This window comes from Nylanderia fulva, unplaced genomic scaffold (genome assembly GCF_048542155.1).
Source record: "Nylanderia fulva isolate GAGA-0341 unplaced genomic scaffold, ASM4854215v1 Scaffold49, whole genome shotgun sequence".
Classification (NCBI taxonomy): Eukaryota; Metazoa; Arthropoda; class Insecta; order Hymenoptera; family Formicidae; genus Nylanderia; species Nylanderia fulva.
In genome coordinates this window covers 782,332-799,107 of record NW_028190576.1, presented here as the reverse complement: position 1 = coordinate 799,107, position 16,776 = coordinate 782,332, and the positions used below count along the sequence as shown (strand labels likewise).

Genomic DNA, 16,776 nt, shown 5'->3' with positions numbered 1-16,776 from the left:
AGCAATGCTATCCCATAATGCATTATTTCTGTCCATTTGCACTCCTCATCCACTTATGTACAAAATAGCCTTACATTTTCAGAAAAATAAAAAAAAATATTTTTTATTTATAATTTTATATAGATCAGCGAAATAAATTCGCTATAAAAGTATTTTATGAATCATTTACATGAACACAGATGCGCGTGCGTTTAGTTCGTGATTGGTTAGTTTCTTCAGAATATAGCAGGATAAAAGAAATAAATATCTCTCTTTTCTGATTGGTTGAACGATTCGTAATATTTCCGTACCAAGTGATATGTATCCACTGTATCCTCGCATTTGTTCCACTGTGTGATGATGTACACAGAAACACGTGGTTAATCATTCATAAGTGTGCACATTTTGTTGGCTAGCCGAACGGATTAATAGTAAATTTATTAAAATTTAATTAAGCTAATAAGTATAAATACGCACACAACTGGAATCTTATTAAATTTAATAATTGAAAATTAGAGGTTAACTTACTTTTTACTACATCGTTTTTACTGTATTGTTGGCTGCATAAAGTTTAAAGGTATGTTTATTAAAAATTTAATTAATCTAATAGTAAAAAAATATATGTAAATAGCTCTCAGAGAAATGCTTTCCAAAATAATTATATACATTTCTTTTGGATATTTTCTTTTTCGATTAATAGCAACATATACATATACAGGTTAAACCAGAATTGTATTAATGGCACCAGGAAAGAAATTTCGTGGTAAAAAAAGAAATTTTGATGAACGGAATGTACGAAGTCGGGCAAAACCAAAAAAAGGCAAGTTTGAATATAGAAAAGCATCTTATGTTAAGGAACGTGAAGCAAAAAATGAGGAAGTTGAGGCTCGTAGACAAATAGTGGAGAAAGAAAAGGCACGTCAACGGCTTCAAGAAACTGATAGTTCTGAAGAAGAAGAAGAAATTGATTCCGAGTTGCTCTTTATGTCCCGATTCCCTGGTTATGAAAATTTACTGGAGAAACTGAAGAAATCAGTTGTGACTAGTTCAGATAGCGAAGAACACGATGAACAGAATAAAAATGAAAAAGGCAAAGAAAGAAAAAAGAAAAAGAGGAAAGAAAGGAAAAAAGTTGATGAAGAAGAGAATGAAGAATCTGACATGGATGAAGAATCTGATGATCGCAATAAGACTGAAGATGTTACAGATGGCATGAAAGAAGAGGATTATGAAGATGCTGAGACTGCTCGAGAAGATGCTGGTCATCTGAGAGATCCATTCTCTTTACATTTGCGCAATGATATGGATGATGAACTATATAAAGTAGTTTCTGTAACACCGCAAATTACTGAGGTTACAACATTGGCATGGCCCATACTTGGAAATTTAATATGCCAGATCCCAAAACCTGTTGATTCAAAAGACAATCCAATAAAAGTCAGGAAACTTCTAGATGATGAAGAAAAACAATATACAAATTATGGTAAAGTTCCAAGTTTAATTGAAAATATTGATTGGAATAAATTGCATATAAAATCACAAATTCAGAATAATTTAATCAAAGCTAATCATTATAACATTAAAGATAATATGGAAAAAGATTCTACATCTTTAACTCCTCTTCAAAAAGAATTATTCTCAGTGATAAATAATTATCAAGATTTGTATTATCCAGAGAGAACGTTTTCGAATGCTGATCAGATACGATTCGTTTATTGTTTACATATAATCAATCATGTGCTGAAAACTCGAACAAAAATACTGCATCATAATGCAAAATTAACAAAGGCCAATCGAAATGGAATGGGAGAAATTCCAGATGAATACAGAGATCATGGATTAGTAAGACCCAAAGTACTCATAATTGTGCCATTCAAGCATTCTTGCTTGAAAATAGTTGAAATGTTTATCTCAATTTTATTTGGAGAGGATAAAGGTGGATCCGTCATGAATAAGTTACGATTCATGGAAGATTTTTCTGGGAACGAGTTAGCAATACCGAAGAAGAATCCTAAACCAGAAGATTATGAATTGACACTACAAGGAAATGTTAACGACAAGTTCAAGATAGGTATGGCCATCACCAAGAAGACTCTCAAGTTATATACGAATTTCTACACATCTGATATTATAATTGGTTCACCATTGGGTCTTAGAAAGGTGATAGGTGCAGAAGGAGAAGCAGATAGAGATTTTGATTTTCTTTCATCCATAGAATTGTTAATCATGGATCAGATTGACGTCGTTCTTATGCAAAATTGGGATCATCTGCATCAAGTATTAGATTATCTGCATCTGCAACCTAAAAAATCTCATGACATTGATTACTCTCGCCTCAGAAGTTGGTGCGTGAATGGCTGGACCAAATATTATCGACAGACCTTGATCTTTTCCAGTATCGAGCTGCCGCATATAAACACACTATTGACAAGAAAATGCTTCAATTATGCAGGCAAGGTGAAGGTGGCAAATCGAATTGAATCGGGTTCAATTCACAAGGTGACTATCAAAATTCCACAGGTATTCCATAGATTCGAAGCCTCCGATCTTATTCAAGCAGTCGACGGTAGATTGGAATTTTTTCTGAAGGAGATACTACCGCGATACATGGATCCTATATATAATCACACATTGATCTACATTCCATCTTATTTCGATTTTATATATGTGCGAAATCGTATGATGAAAGAGAAACTGAGTTTCGGGCAGATCTGCGAGTATACTGAGGACCGAAAAGTTGCCCGAGCAAGAGACATGTTCTTTCATAGCGACGCGCATTTTCTTCTTTACACGGAACGCTGGCACTTCTGGCGAAGAACAAGAATAAAGGGTATTCGTCATCTTATATTTTACCAATTACCCACTTATCCACACTTTTATAGCGAAATGTGTAATCTAATGGATAGATTGTATCAGAATCCGCGCGCTGGCACCGAGTTTAACATGTCGGTGACTATTATTTATAACAAATTTGATGCAATATCGCTTGCTCAAATTGTGGGCCACAATAGAGCTTCCGAAATGATAACATCCGAGTCTAAGGTACATACCATAAAATGCTAAAAACTTTCTCTGTGTTCATGTAAATATGACGGAATAATTACAAATAATTGCCTATTTAATTACATTGAAATAATATTAATTTCATACAGCTAATTGTAAGCTAACTGTAAATAAAATAAAGCAATTATTTTTTAAATAAAGTATAAATGTAATGAAGTAATGTAATTACTTTAATATATGTAGCCTTTATTAATCATATAAAACTTATATGAGACATTGGACGAATTTCAATTGCGATAATAAGCTTGTAGAAATTATTTTCTGTTTTATAATTACACTATTTTATATACTATTGTTTTACATATAACACTAATACAATACAAAAATATTCTTTAGAGTACTTTTCGTGTGGCAAGAAATTTGGAAAAAAAGATACTTTTATTAAACAGAAATTACATTTATATAATTATATTATTTTATTAAGCAATTAATAAAATTAAAATTAATTCGTAATAACCATGATTCGTTTATGAATATTTTGTATTTTGCTTAGGATTTTATTGTTCATTATCATTATTGATTTTATCGTCAACAGCATCATTTACATAACTAGTTAAACCTAAATTATATTTATGTGTCTAACTTTTATATTCATCTCGGAGAGTCCTTTTAATCTTTACAAGATTTGTCATTTAGCTAATCTTTAGATCAATGCAACATTCTAATATTCTTTGTTCTTAGAATGGAAAAATCGAATTTCTATGAATATACTAATAGGTCTTATTACTCTGTTAGCGATTACTAGTTTGGCTTCCCTTTAGCTTATATTTTCGCGTTCAATAGAAAGTGTAAAAAGTTTGGTACTCGTTTATGTAACATTATCGTCATTGTCGACATTTATGGTACTAGTGAAATTGTTGCGATAATCCTGTACTGTCGATATCGATGTGAGTTCATTGGATGTTTCCTCGATATTCGTGATTTCCGTCAAAATTTCCAAAAGACTTTTCTGTGGTTGGGTGGACGATATATCTATTTCCTTCAATTCTTTATTATTCATCGTCGTAGATTTTACAGTCATCCTTTCGATCTGTGTTTCTGTAAAAAAAAAGAAAAAGAAGAGATTATATCGTAATTAAAGCAAGATATATTCATTTAATAATAACAAGTTATAGGAATTTATTTATACTCGTTTTAAATTTGTTCATGTTTTTATACATATAGAATTTAGAATGCATAATATATTTTTATAGTACCAAAATTTTATATTACAATGTAAAGTTTAAAAAATGTTATGGATTATTTATATTATATATTATTTACATCTTACATTACAAGATAAATATCGTGTGACTTTTTTTATCTCTTATAAAATTATAATAGCGTAGATTTTTTATTATTTTGTTAAAAAATTTGTATAACATAGAACTTTTAAAATTCTCTTAGAATTTATTTTTAATTGCAAAACGATAATATTAACTGTCAGTAGTTAAACTTAATAATTCGTTACATTAGTGTAAAATCGGCGTTTATCTTCTAATCTTTTATCTACATTCTCTTGATTAATGCTGTTACCATTGAAATTTGATGGAACCGGGAGGTCAAGGGAAGGAGATTTAACACAATCCTTCATCTCGATCTTCAGTTTCCTGACTGCCTGGTCCTTAGGATTCCAGACGAAGGTGTAATATAGAGAGAGGAGTATGGCAGCCATGCTGACGAATATGACATACGCGATTACTGTCAACACACGCACTACTTTTTGCTTGTGTTTGGGTTCATAGAGCTTGTCCTTTCGACGTTCGTCACCAGCAAAACGTATTTCGTTGGGCGCCGGTGCTTTGCTTTCGCGACTACCCAAGGTGCGACCGATACTAGCCATCACGTTGTGGGCACTCATTTTTCGTGGCAATTATATTTTCGACTTAGAAAAGTCACGTCTCGATTCATCAGGCGTTCATCACTTCGCGGAGGAATCTCGATAGAAACGAGACTTCGAGAGGAATCGTCGGATGAGGAGCAGATCCTCTTTCAACACTGAAAAAAGCGATCCACTTGATACTAATAGAAGTGGTTGGAATAGTTCAACTTTCGAGAAACATAGATATTTTTTTCGGGAAATTGCATCAATATTAAAGCGTCTTTATATTTATATACGAGACTTGTTAATTAAATCGTTTGCTAATTCGAATGAATTTTTCCTTGAACGAGAAAAGGAATCAATTTCAATGCAAAAAATAATTTTCACATTGTTTCGTGAATCTTCGAGTATTTTTTAATACATGTATTTTTAAAAAATGAAACTTATATATGTTGTATATATAGCAATATAAATTAATTATTTTCTCGAATTTGATATTTTTTCTTTTCGCTTAATATTTGAACCACAAGTGGACGTACCTTAATGTTAAAGACATCACTACTAAAAACTGCGCATTTTATTCCCACATGCTTTTAGTTTTCGATCCGCCCTCTCGCCATTCCTAAACTTCGGATCGTGCAAGGATCAGTTGTTTCGAATATTCTTTAATCACATCACGAGTAAGAGCTGTTGCAAAAATGTTACAGGGCGTGTCTTTCCGCAACGAGCTTCGTCCGTAAGTTCCAGAATATTACAGAGAGGGCTGACTCGCACACTCGAAATCGATAGAATCTACGAAAGCTCACACCCGTCTTCTCCACGCAACTAAACACGCGCGTTTTCCGCTGGCTATTTCTGCGCGTTAGTTCTTGTGAATAAGCCACCGCGTGTGTACGTCGCGAATATAAAAAACATCACTACGAATGTGTGCACGGAAAAGCATTATCCAGTGCGCAAGCTCCAAACCTTGACCCATCGAGAGCTTTTCGTCTCTCATTTAGGGGCTGATAAACTCGAGAGGTCGTTACACTTGCGTCGAGATTTGTCCTTCATTAATATATATCTTTTGTCATATATCTAAAATAGAAATATTAATTTAAATCGTCGATTTTAATCGCGATTTTAATTTCCGGTATAAATAATATTATTTTATCAAATTCATAGTAATATTATACATTTTTCATGTTTCTCAAAAGGGAAAATTATTAGAAATTATAATAAATATGCAGAGAAGAAAAATTATATATCATAAGAGATGCTTCATTAGATATATAAAAAAATACAAGTACCATAATAGCCAATACAAAATATAATAAATACATTTTTTTCCAGATTTGTATTCTTGCGAGACATTTAATTATGTTTTATAAGCTCTTATGTTTTATAAGCTCTTATGTTTTATAAGCTCTTATGTTTATAACTCTTATGTTTTATAAGCGAATATTATTATTCTTCTGTTTACTGACATTTTATAATCTTTAGGATCATTTCACAAATTCTAAGAATTGTAGCTAATAAAAATAGAAGTTTATTGATGCACAAAAGAATATTGCATTGTTGCAAGTGTTGCTTCTATAAACGAGTGATTGCATGAAAACATTATCGATTTTTTAAAAAATATCGTATTTTTAATAAAAATTATTTCGCGTATCTTTAAACTATTATTTACAGGTTATTTTCTCCCATCTCTGTGTATATAGTATTTATTTTATTATATTTTTAATTTACATTCGGCTCATATATATGTTTTGAAATTTACTTTTTCTAATTTCGATTTTATAATTATAATAAAATGATGCAATGGAGAATATAATTAATTTTTTAGAATAGTGTTATGGAGATATATAAAGTATGCAAAATTTGTATAATTTATACATATTGTAGATCCTTTTCTTAAAGTTCGCTGATCAGAGGGATTGTTTCGCAAATAGGAATGAAAATTAGAAAGCTGAGCGGAATATCTTATCGGTGAGATATAGTTTAGTTTCGAAATAAGATTAAATGTAACGAGAATTAAACAGGGATTATAGAGCATCCTATGCTGTTGAGCAATTTTCTTTTAAGAATGGATCGACGCAACTTTATCGCCTTACTTATCCTATAAAAGGTGACACTCCTTTGTTTTAATAGAATGCCATAACGTAGTCTCTCAATCTTTTCTTTGGCAAACACAAGGCGCACTGTTCGATCTCTTAGTATAAGTTTCGTATCACCAAGAAAAGATGTGAACCTTGAGAACAACTAAAAATTCTGAAGAAAAGTTATAGTCAGACTCCATTAAATTATATAAAGTGTTTTTCACAATCTACCGTAAGAAATATCTCCGTAAAATATTATATAAACGAACTCGTTGAAGCTTTAAAAATAAATGGACAATATACATTAAAAACAAAATTAAAAAATTCTTAAATTGTTCTTTTATTTCAGGATTAACTTTAAATCTTTTATTTTTAATCCAAAATTATCTATTAACGTAATTTATATTGTTGTATATTTTATATATATCTTATTTATTGACTAAAATTCAAACTTTATACTTTTTCATTCGTGTCTATAGTATAAAATTTCTTTTTTAGATTGAAATATTTATTAACTATTTTTTATAATGTCCAACACAAAGATATGTTGGATTTAAATTAATTATTTTTGGTGAATTTTTGTCTTATATTTTTGTCTTATATGTTTTTGAATAAATTAACAATTTACCTGTCACAAGTGCAGTCATTTAATGATTAAATGATATTCAGAAGTTATCGGATCTTGAGTGTGATGTAACGAAAGAAACCATATAACAGATCGACCTGACCCTGTTTCACTTATTACATATGGACAACGCAGATAATCATCATATACCGATCCATCGACTTATTTCTAAGGCTTTAATCATTGCTTATTTAGTCCAGAATATTTCTTCCTTTACTAATCGAAAAATTGTACTTGCTCTTTCAATTGAATACATACATTTCATCGTTAAAATTTTAAATTTAGTATTAAAATTTATTTTCTTTTAATTTAGCAAAAATGTGTCCTAAAAAATAAAATCTTTTTAATATTTATATAAGTGTCTCTCTCCTTTTAATGTTTTATTTATATTTATATTAATATCTTTCAGATATTGTTTCTCGTATTGCATAATGCAGCGAAAGTACTTGATAAATTATTATATACATAAATATGTAGAATGTGACAAAAGTATAATTTACACTTGTAATAAGAAAGCAAGAATAATAATATAAATATATTCGAAGAGAGAAATAATAATAGGGGGAGATCTAACTCTGTGAGAATTTGAGAAGTTTAAATACTTTGAACAACCGAAAGTTTTGCTTATGTTAGATGAAATTGAATGAACAACAGTTATAATTTGATAAGAATAGAGAATGTAAATTACAGTAAATGCAAGAGCACATATATTAATTCACGTATAATCATTCCTCTCTCGAATTTCAAATTTAATAGATTACGAGATATATTGTGAACACATCAATAATAATTTAAAGTTTCACTTATATTTTTATATATATTTGTCAATTTTTTTTTAAACTTAAGATGTACAATCATTGTTACTGAAAGTGGAACCACTCGTCTGATGATCAATGAATAAGCAAAAAACATAAATCTGGCAGGGTCTGAGGCAAATCAAGTGACGTAACGCTCGTTGTTTAATCACACGAGCACGCATTTATCCCGACGTCATAAGAAAAGCTAATAAATTCATCCGAATTCTCTCACCTTCGGAATTTCTCGTGGTGTACGCTTGCGATTTTACAACAGTCGGATCATCCGACGGCTGATGGGATCCCGGACTGTTATGGATATATCTTGAATCGTGGTCGTGAGATGATGGGACAGTCGATACTTCATTGATCTCTTCGATGTGGTTGTCTGAGGAATAATTTTGCCGGAAATTTAGATTATTAACGTTGACATTTATAGATAGCAGACGTTTCGTGAGATCTTTCTTGTAGTCTTTTGACGTAATGATCGTGTGTACATTATTTGAATCATTTTTTCGATTGCCATTGATCAACTGACGATTATCAATTTCATCTGGTTTTATCAATTCTTTCATATCGCCGACAATATTGATTTTTAAAAATTCTTGATCCTCTTTGAAAGAATTGTTGCGTTTGATACCGCGATGATTACTGTCATTTATAATATCATCGTTTGCTTTCGTATCGCTGGATTTACTATCAGAATATAATTTAGCGTCAGAATGCTCGTTCCTGTAATTGCGATTCTCTTCCTCACGATCGACAATCGGATTGGCATCGTTAATAAATCTTCCGTTCAAATATTTATGTTTCGTTTTATTTTCATGTACAGTTTTGGCCGTGTTTTCAATGTCCAGCATATTTATAGGATCCATAAATTCTGGTAAATCAGTATTACTTCGAGTTTTTTCTTCAGAAATATTTTTACGCAATTTATTCGAGATCGAGTTGAGCATTGTTCCTCTAATAGACGAATTGTTGGGTCCGCCGGAAATTACCGTTTCGTGTTTCGACAGATTTCGATTCCGAGCGTGTGTTTCCATGAGCGAGTGTCTCAATTTTAGCAACATCACGTTCAGCCTTTCCTGTTTCTTGTCTTGAGAATTGACGTTAGGATCATCCCCATCGTACGCGCTGTACGGCATGCGATTTAAGAGAGATACGTCCGCGCGATTAACTTCATTTTCCAGAAAGAAATCGTTCCCCTTCTTCCTCAAGTCTGTCTTCTCTGAAGGCACGGTGGCGATCAGGGACTGCATCTGCGGATCCGCCTGCAGTCTTCCTCGATTTATCAATCTCGGATTCGGTGGGTCCCATAAAAATATGTAATAGGCACTTAAGAGGATACCCACGAAACTCACCGAAAATAGATACGCTATCACAGTGACTACGCGAATTATTTTTTTAGGCCCGCGATTTTCGTAAATCTCCGCATTCGTGTCTTTCGGCGACACATCCGCCTGGACTTCCGGCGAGGATGCCTCGCCGCTGCTCCCCTCTTTGCTCATCTCGACTCGTGCGTGATCAGCCTCTTCGGGATGTCGATGCGCAAATTTGAGACGCTTTCTTAATTTTCTCAGTCATGACTCTGCGTTCTTTTGCATTTTAGAGAGGAAGCTTTTTCATCTCTTCGCTCTTCATCGCGGCGAGATTTTCTTCTCAAAATTTTCCAACAAATTTTTCTCAATGAATTATTAGTGTACGAAAAAGACGGCGTTTTTCAACGATTCTCCGTGTTTTTTATCTGCCATTCGCGATTATATTAGAGGAAATAAAGTTATCTCTTTCTGTCTATTGTTTGTTTTTTAGCGTTCTTTACGCTTTTGGTTCGCGTTAATAGTTTGATCGTTTATTATTTGAAGCACCCACAGATGCACATAAATACATACAGGAGTAAACATGAAAGGACCACCGAACGAGAGGAAGCGTTCCGGTAGCGATGATACGCGCGACTGCAAGCTCTCAGCGCGCTGCGGAAAAGCTCGACTTACAACGTTTACGTCCACGTGTTCGTCTACGCGCGCAAGCGTCCTCACGAATCTGCCACATGGTTCGAGTTTACTCCGTGTCTTGACAAAGATTTTTTTGTTTCTCGAGTGACTAGTAAGAGCTTTTTTCCCCGAATAATTTGTCACTTGTCACATGATTTGTTTTGTTGCCGAAGACACATTTTGAATATAATTTTATTAATAATTTTATTCGTAATTTCACCGAGTTGTATTAATCCTGCAAATTTTTATTTCGCGATTCTGCCTTTTTTACATCGCTCTGTTTAAGTTGTACTGATTTTGAAGAATTTGTACTCGTAGCGGAAGTAAACGACTTCTAATCATCGGAATCCTCTTCCTCGTATTCAGTAAAATTATTTCTGTCATCCTTCGAGAAATTCAGCGCCTCGTCAACTGTTAAACGGTCCGTATTTTCTTCTCCTTTTACCTCTAAAGAAGATTCGCCTGTGTTTCTTGAAGATCCTTCAGAATATTTTGTCATTTGATCATTCACAGGTAAATTATTATTCAATGAATTAAGTTGCTGCAACAATCGATGTAGCCAGTTTTGAAAATATTCTTTCATAACGATCTCGTTCTTGTTTCTTGTGGATAGAGATCGAACATCTTCCGAACGTTTTTTTCCAGTCCTTAAGAATTCTTCAAACTTCCGGAAGTCCTCCGTCGCGAAGATGTTTCTATCCAATCTCACATCGGAATCGGTTAGCATCGACATCAGTCGCCATTTTCGATCTTTTTTATTCTGCTGTTGTACACGAGTGTTCGAATTCCATCTGCTCGTCCCGGCGGAAATAGATTCTTGCTTCAAAGAAAAATCAGATTCTTCCGTAGCGATTGAAATATCCTTTTCGTTCTGTTCGGAACATGTTTGTGAACTTTCGGTATTTGTTTCTGCGGCCAAAGTTGAGGATACTCTTTCAGATTCGAGCGAAACGAACGGCAAATTAGAAATGGACTGTTGTTCGTTTAGTAGTCGGAAGATTTGCGTCAATAGGTCATTCGATCTTTCAAAGGAAGAAGACGATACGGGCGTTTGCTGATTCTGTTGTGCGATCAATGAATTCAATGCTGGCATCAACACGGGCGTGTATAATAAAACAGCTAGCCTGTGTAAATCATTAATTATTATTTTAAATAAGATTTAAAAAAAATTATATTGTATATAATCATTTTTATTTTATTTTTTTAAACAGGACTAGTTTTTTTCGATTGTAAAATCTTATATTGAATGTTTACGTAAATTATATAATTTAAGAGATTTAAGATTTTTATGATATTTAAGATTTTTTACATATATTTTTATTATCCATATACACACATTCACATTCTTTCATCGTTAATAACTTTTGATAGAAATATATGTTTATAAATCTTGAAAAGGAAATAGAATAAAACAACTTAAAAAGAATACAAATTAGTAAATAAGCAAACTGTAAATACCTCAAGAGCTGTATCGTGAGACCATTGGAATCTAAAATAGGATCAGTAGTCGATGAGTGCATTATAGGATTGTATGTCGTATGTACTGTACTTCTCGGAGTCGGCGTTCTTTTCTCGACTTGCGGATTTGCTCGATTATATCCAGTGCTGGAAATAAGATTGTTAAATTAAAGGAACAATTCCAAATTTATTTACATTATTTATTTATGAAAATGATAAAACAAATAAAAAATTATTCTATAAAATTTTTATATAATAAAAAGATAAAAAGTGATGGAGAGATCAAACTTGTAGTTTGTCTATTTTTTACAAGATAAAAGAATACAATATTTCTCTAAAATATATTTTTTTTAAATTAAAAAAATTACTTTTTAATAAAATTAAAACTTACAGAATTAAGAGATAAAATCTTCTAACTTTTTAAAGTTATAAAGATATATTTTAAAAATATATTTTTAAAGTTTTGTATAATATCTTTCTATAATACAATTTTCTAACTTTAAAAGATTTTTAAGATTTTATCTTTTAATTTTATTAATCATTGTATATATGATATAAAACTGTACATATGCTAACAACTTTGAAAATTTTCTTATAGTTTTTAATAATAACAAAAATTATATAAGAAATATTTCTTCAATTCTTCAATATATTATATCGATTATATCGTAATTAAATAATTATATACCTCTCCGTAGAGAGTCCTCTTCGGCGTTGCAATTTTTCTCCATTATCCCTTCGAGAGGAGGAATTATATCGATGTTCATCCACTTCCTCCCTGCGAAACATCCTTAGGAAACTCGCATATTTCGGCGAGGATACATTCCTTCTCGAGAACGATCTTCCTTCCATTGTTATTCTACCGTTCCTGATTCTAGTTTTGGCATTCTCTGAAGTGAATATCGGCGCATCTTTGACGCGCGGTTTGATTCCTTCGGTCATTCTCCATTGATTTCGTTGATGACTACTAGATCCTAAATCGAATTCGGCCGTTGTAGATTCATTTTCTATATTGTCCAATTTACGTTTGCTGCCACGTCCTTGAGGGCTTTGATCCGTCGCGATGTTTGATTCTGGCAGAATATTTCCCTGACAGCTGATCAGTTGCGGATCGATCGATTGGTCATCGCTTTTATTTATTGTGACGCTATCGTTGGATTTGACATTCGGCGATTCAGCTGAATGGGAAGCTTTCGCTGCATCGTTAATAATTTTATCGACACTCTGGCTCTCTTTCATCGACTGTTTCGAGTTGTGCCGCTTTATCATTGCGTTGTTGTTTCGATCCAACGTAATCCCGACACAGTTCTGTAGAACCTGAATAATGTTTGTTCGCCGAATGTTATTGTGAAATTAATGCATGACAGGATGAGTAACTTTATGACATTTTTTCTTAATTTTATATTTTTTTGGAATGTGAAATTTATTAATACGTTATGCTGGAATTTGAAAATTCAAAAAGCGATTGGGATGGGGACAAAATCTTTAAATAAGTAAAGTAAACGTTGTGCTACAAACTTATCTTCATAAAATAACATCAATTTACATTTCTAAATGTAATGAAACAGTAACTCTGTGAATAAGCAAAGATGGATTGTTGGAATAAGCAAGGATGGATTATACTTGTCTGTTATCGGTGTAATGATGATTATTTCGAGTGAAAAAATTATGATGAAAATATACAATGAAATATACAATTTTTGAATATTTTGCTACATTAGAAAAATAATATTTTGTTTTTTATCATATGAATTTTTTACACATTGAAATATTATGCTTTCTGTCGTGACTCTATGTGTTTTGCAAAATGCTGTTGAATTTTGAAGTTAGAATAACGGTAGACATAGCCGGACGTTTTACGACTCGATTATTTTATTTGCTAGTCGCTATTTTTGGAATGTTAGCCCGTTGATCTGCCGACAAAAAATTACCGTGGTTTACTTAATAGTTGTCTGTGCAGCGTCTGTGAAACTAAACGTTTCCCGGAAATAACATACAACGTTGATGCATTTACAAACATGACATTCAACGTACAATAGTCTCGATAATTCGATTTCAGTTAAAATTTAATTAATTTTAAATCTTGTGTAAAAATTGTATTAATACGCGACGTATTAATTCTACTACATTGTAACTTGCAAGTTATAATACGATTCGCATGTAACCTGTTGTGAGTTGATAATACATTAAGAAAGAAAATCTTTAAAAAAAATATCGACGAGTCACGAATATACCAAAAGTGCAGTTTACCTACTTCTTTGCAAAATCGATTCCCATAAGTTTGAGATGTTGCATTAGTAAATGGATCCAGAATTACGTTTACTATCGATTTTAGCGATACTGTCAGTATCAATTTGTCGTTTATTATTATAACAGTTGTGTAAGTACATAGTAAAAGTCATGTAACCATAGAAAATGAACTTATTCGCTGAAACTGCACTTAAGAGTATACTGTGTCACATCGAAACTTAAAACAATTTAATAAAGACAAATTTAATGAACGAACTTGTTGTTTGCTTGCAGGTTCTTCACGATTTTGAAGTTGTTCAGCGGTCTTTGGTGAGTCATTTAATCCCTGAAATATCATTAATTGTTCTGCTTTTATTGAAAATTGCAATTCCGCAAATATAAAAAGGATTACAAGAATATACGAATATTGAAAATTTAAAATATTACGCACATAAATTTATGCATTTATCGTCGGTATCGCAATATTTAAAAAAACAGTAATATTTCATATTCTTGATTGATTACCTTGGGCAAATTTTCTTTTTGTCTTGTTGGTTGTTGATTTACCGAGCAACCAGCATTTGTATTGGCAATGCAACATTCGTGCTGAAATGATGCACAAGCTGAACGATTATTACTTGCCTGCGAATTAACGTATTTTTCTCGTAATCCCGAAGGAATTCTTGCGGAACATGTTCGATTTCCAACAGAAAATTTATTCCAATTATATGTTGTTGCGCGCTACATCGAAAATCATAATAAGATAAAAAATTCGTTAAAATATATCAAATATGATGATCTGTTATATATTGAAATCATTTATCTCGAATTAGAGATGCAAAACCGAACCTGATTGTAAAATGCATTCTGACATCCCGTGAATCTGTCGTGTTCAACGAGAGGAGTCGATATTCTGGCTCTTGTCAATTCTCTTTCGATCACTGCGTAATATTCGTTCATTTGCCTTACATAATTCCTAAGTAAATTACTATACCTAGCCATATTAGCGTTGCAAGGCGTTTGGCGGAATCCGTTATGAGATTCAGTATAAAAAGGCGACACATTATTCCTACACGAATAAGAATTTACATTATCGAAAGTCAATGACGGAAAAAATTGAAAGAAAAGCTATAAATAAGTAATATTTCTCATTTGAGATTTTAATTATTTTTTACGTTTTATTAAAGTATCTATGTTCGTGATTCTCTCTCTTTGAAAAAGGAAAAATAATTTTTATTTAGAAACAAGTATATCATGAGGAGGGAATGTCTATTACATTTCGGTGTACATGTCCTGCGATTCCAGACGATTGTTGTCATCGAGAATAGTGAAGCTCATGTTGACTCGCAATCCGTGATTCGAGGGTAGAGAAGATAAATGTCTCATTAAGTGATTAGCGCGTAACAATTCCGGAAGGCGAATGTCATAATTTTGATTCGCAGAGAGCAATCGATCCCAGTAATTGTATAGAAATTCGAGATCACGTCGGGTTCTTTGGTAAGGATTGTCTGGTGGTTGCAAGTAGATGGATCGTTTCGGCATGTTTATGTTTCGTGAATAAAGAACTGGAATTTAGAGAGATACACGTAGGCCTAAAAATGTGCTTGTATATAGGTTGTGGATCTTTTCTCGTGGATCGTTATTTGTTCGCTTGATCATATCGATGAGATTCTGCTCATCTATTTTGCAACTTGAAATTATCTGTTATTCATAATGAGAGCGATAGTCAATGTCTAGATAGGGTTTATATAATTTTCTATACTATCTGCACTCTTATTTTTTTTAAATTAAATTTAAAATTTTCTTACATATAATTTAATAAATATATAATTAAAATTTAGTGCGAGTAGGATTAATACAATATCTCTTGTTTCAACAGAAAATGAACAATTAAAACACAATTATTATTTTGAAACGGAGTGATATAAATAATAACTTTTATAATTTTTCATTATAATAAAATTAAATGTTTAGATGCAATAATTTTGCATTTATAAAACTGCGTATATTGTAACATTCTTGTGTTAGTCTTGAGTCTGTCTAGTTCATTTTCTGTATGAAGTTTATGATTTTTCCTGACTCTTCCTCCGGGAGAAATAAAACATTATCGAAATGTATAATAAAACTCATTCCGAATATCAATAAATATTCGGCGATATTTTTTAAAACATTACATTATCAGAAATTGAAATGTACGGTCGAAAATGCTAAGACAGCGCTTCGAATCATCACTTACTACTTTCGTTACGAAAATATACAGCTTCGTGTATATTTTTGTAACGGAGATCTGATTAATCTTTATTCATATAGATACGTATAAATCATGTACAAAGCATGTACTAAAACATAGCTAACAAACTATAAAATCATTGTCTTTAAATTATCTTTTTTTAATCATTAAAAAAATTTTCTCTTATTTTCATTTTTTGTGTCTTAATTCTCTATTTTAAAAAAGCATGAAAAAAAATTAATAAAAATTATAGTGTATGATAAAATTAAAAAAAGAAATTACTTTGCAATAATGCCTATAGACACAATTATTTTGTTATAATTTCATTAATTTTCTTATTTTAATCAGATTGTCTTTTCTTATATTTTTCTCTGACAGAGAAAAAAATGAACAAGTTTTTCTTATTCTGTTAAAATTTTTCTTAACATATAATTATATATATGAATGATAAAATGATTAAAAAAATCAAATTTTTATGCTTTCTACATAATTCCAAAATTTGAAACTATTATTTTTTTTGTGATATTA

The 16,776-nt window shown here is 31.7% G+C and overlaps 3 protein-coding genes across 3 annotated transcripts; 1 reads left to right on the top strand and 2 right to left on the bottom strand.

Annotated features, from left to right (window-relative positions):
* Window positions 1-280: 280 nt before the first annotated feature.
* LOC114940081 (U3 small nucleolar RNA-associated protein 25 homolog) lies at window positions 281-3,198 on the top strand. Its single transcript, XM_029314574.2, has 2 exons — window positions 281-556; window positions 698-3,198. The coding sequence occupies exon 2, from the start codon at window positions 718-720 to the stop codon at window positions 3,040-3,042; it is 2,325 nt and encodes a 774-aa protein (XP_029170407.2). The 5' UTR covers window positions 281-556; window positions 698-717; the 3' UTR covers window positions 3,043-3,198.
* A 318-nt stretch (window positions 3,199-3,516) lies between these two features.
* On the bottom strand, window positions 3,517-10,306 carry LOC114940084 (uncharacterized). The gene is made up of 2 exons (XM_029314580.2): window positions 8,576-10,306; window positions 3,517-4,080 (listed from the first exon to the last, which is right to left on the bottom strand). Exons 1-2 carry the CDS (start codon window positions 9,846-9,848, stop codon window positions 3,851-3,853), a joined length of 1,503 nt encoding a protein of 500 aa, XP_029170413.2. The 5' UTR covers window positions 9,849-10,306; the 3' UTR covers window positions 3,517-3,850.
* A 254-nt stretch (window positions 10,307-10,560) lies between these two features.
* On the bottom strand, window positions 10,561-15,595 carry LOC146721382 (uncharacterized). The gene is given in 7 exon segments (XM_085486891.1): window positions 10,561-11,455; window positions 11,790-11,936; window positions 12,478-13,106; window positions 14,296-14,364; window positions 14,544-14,759; window positions 14,868-15,087; window positions 15,295-15,595. Coding segments are annotated over 7 exon segments (2,442 nt in total). The 5' UTR covers window positions 15,561-15,595.
* Window positions 15,596-16,776: the final 1,181 nt, after the last annotated feature.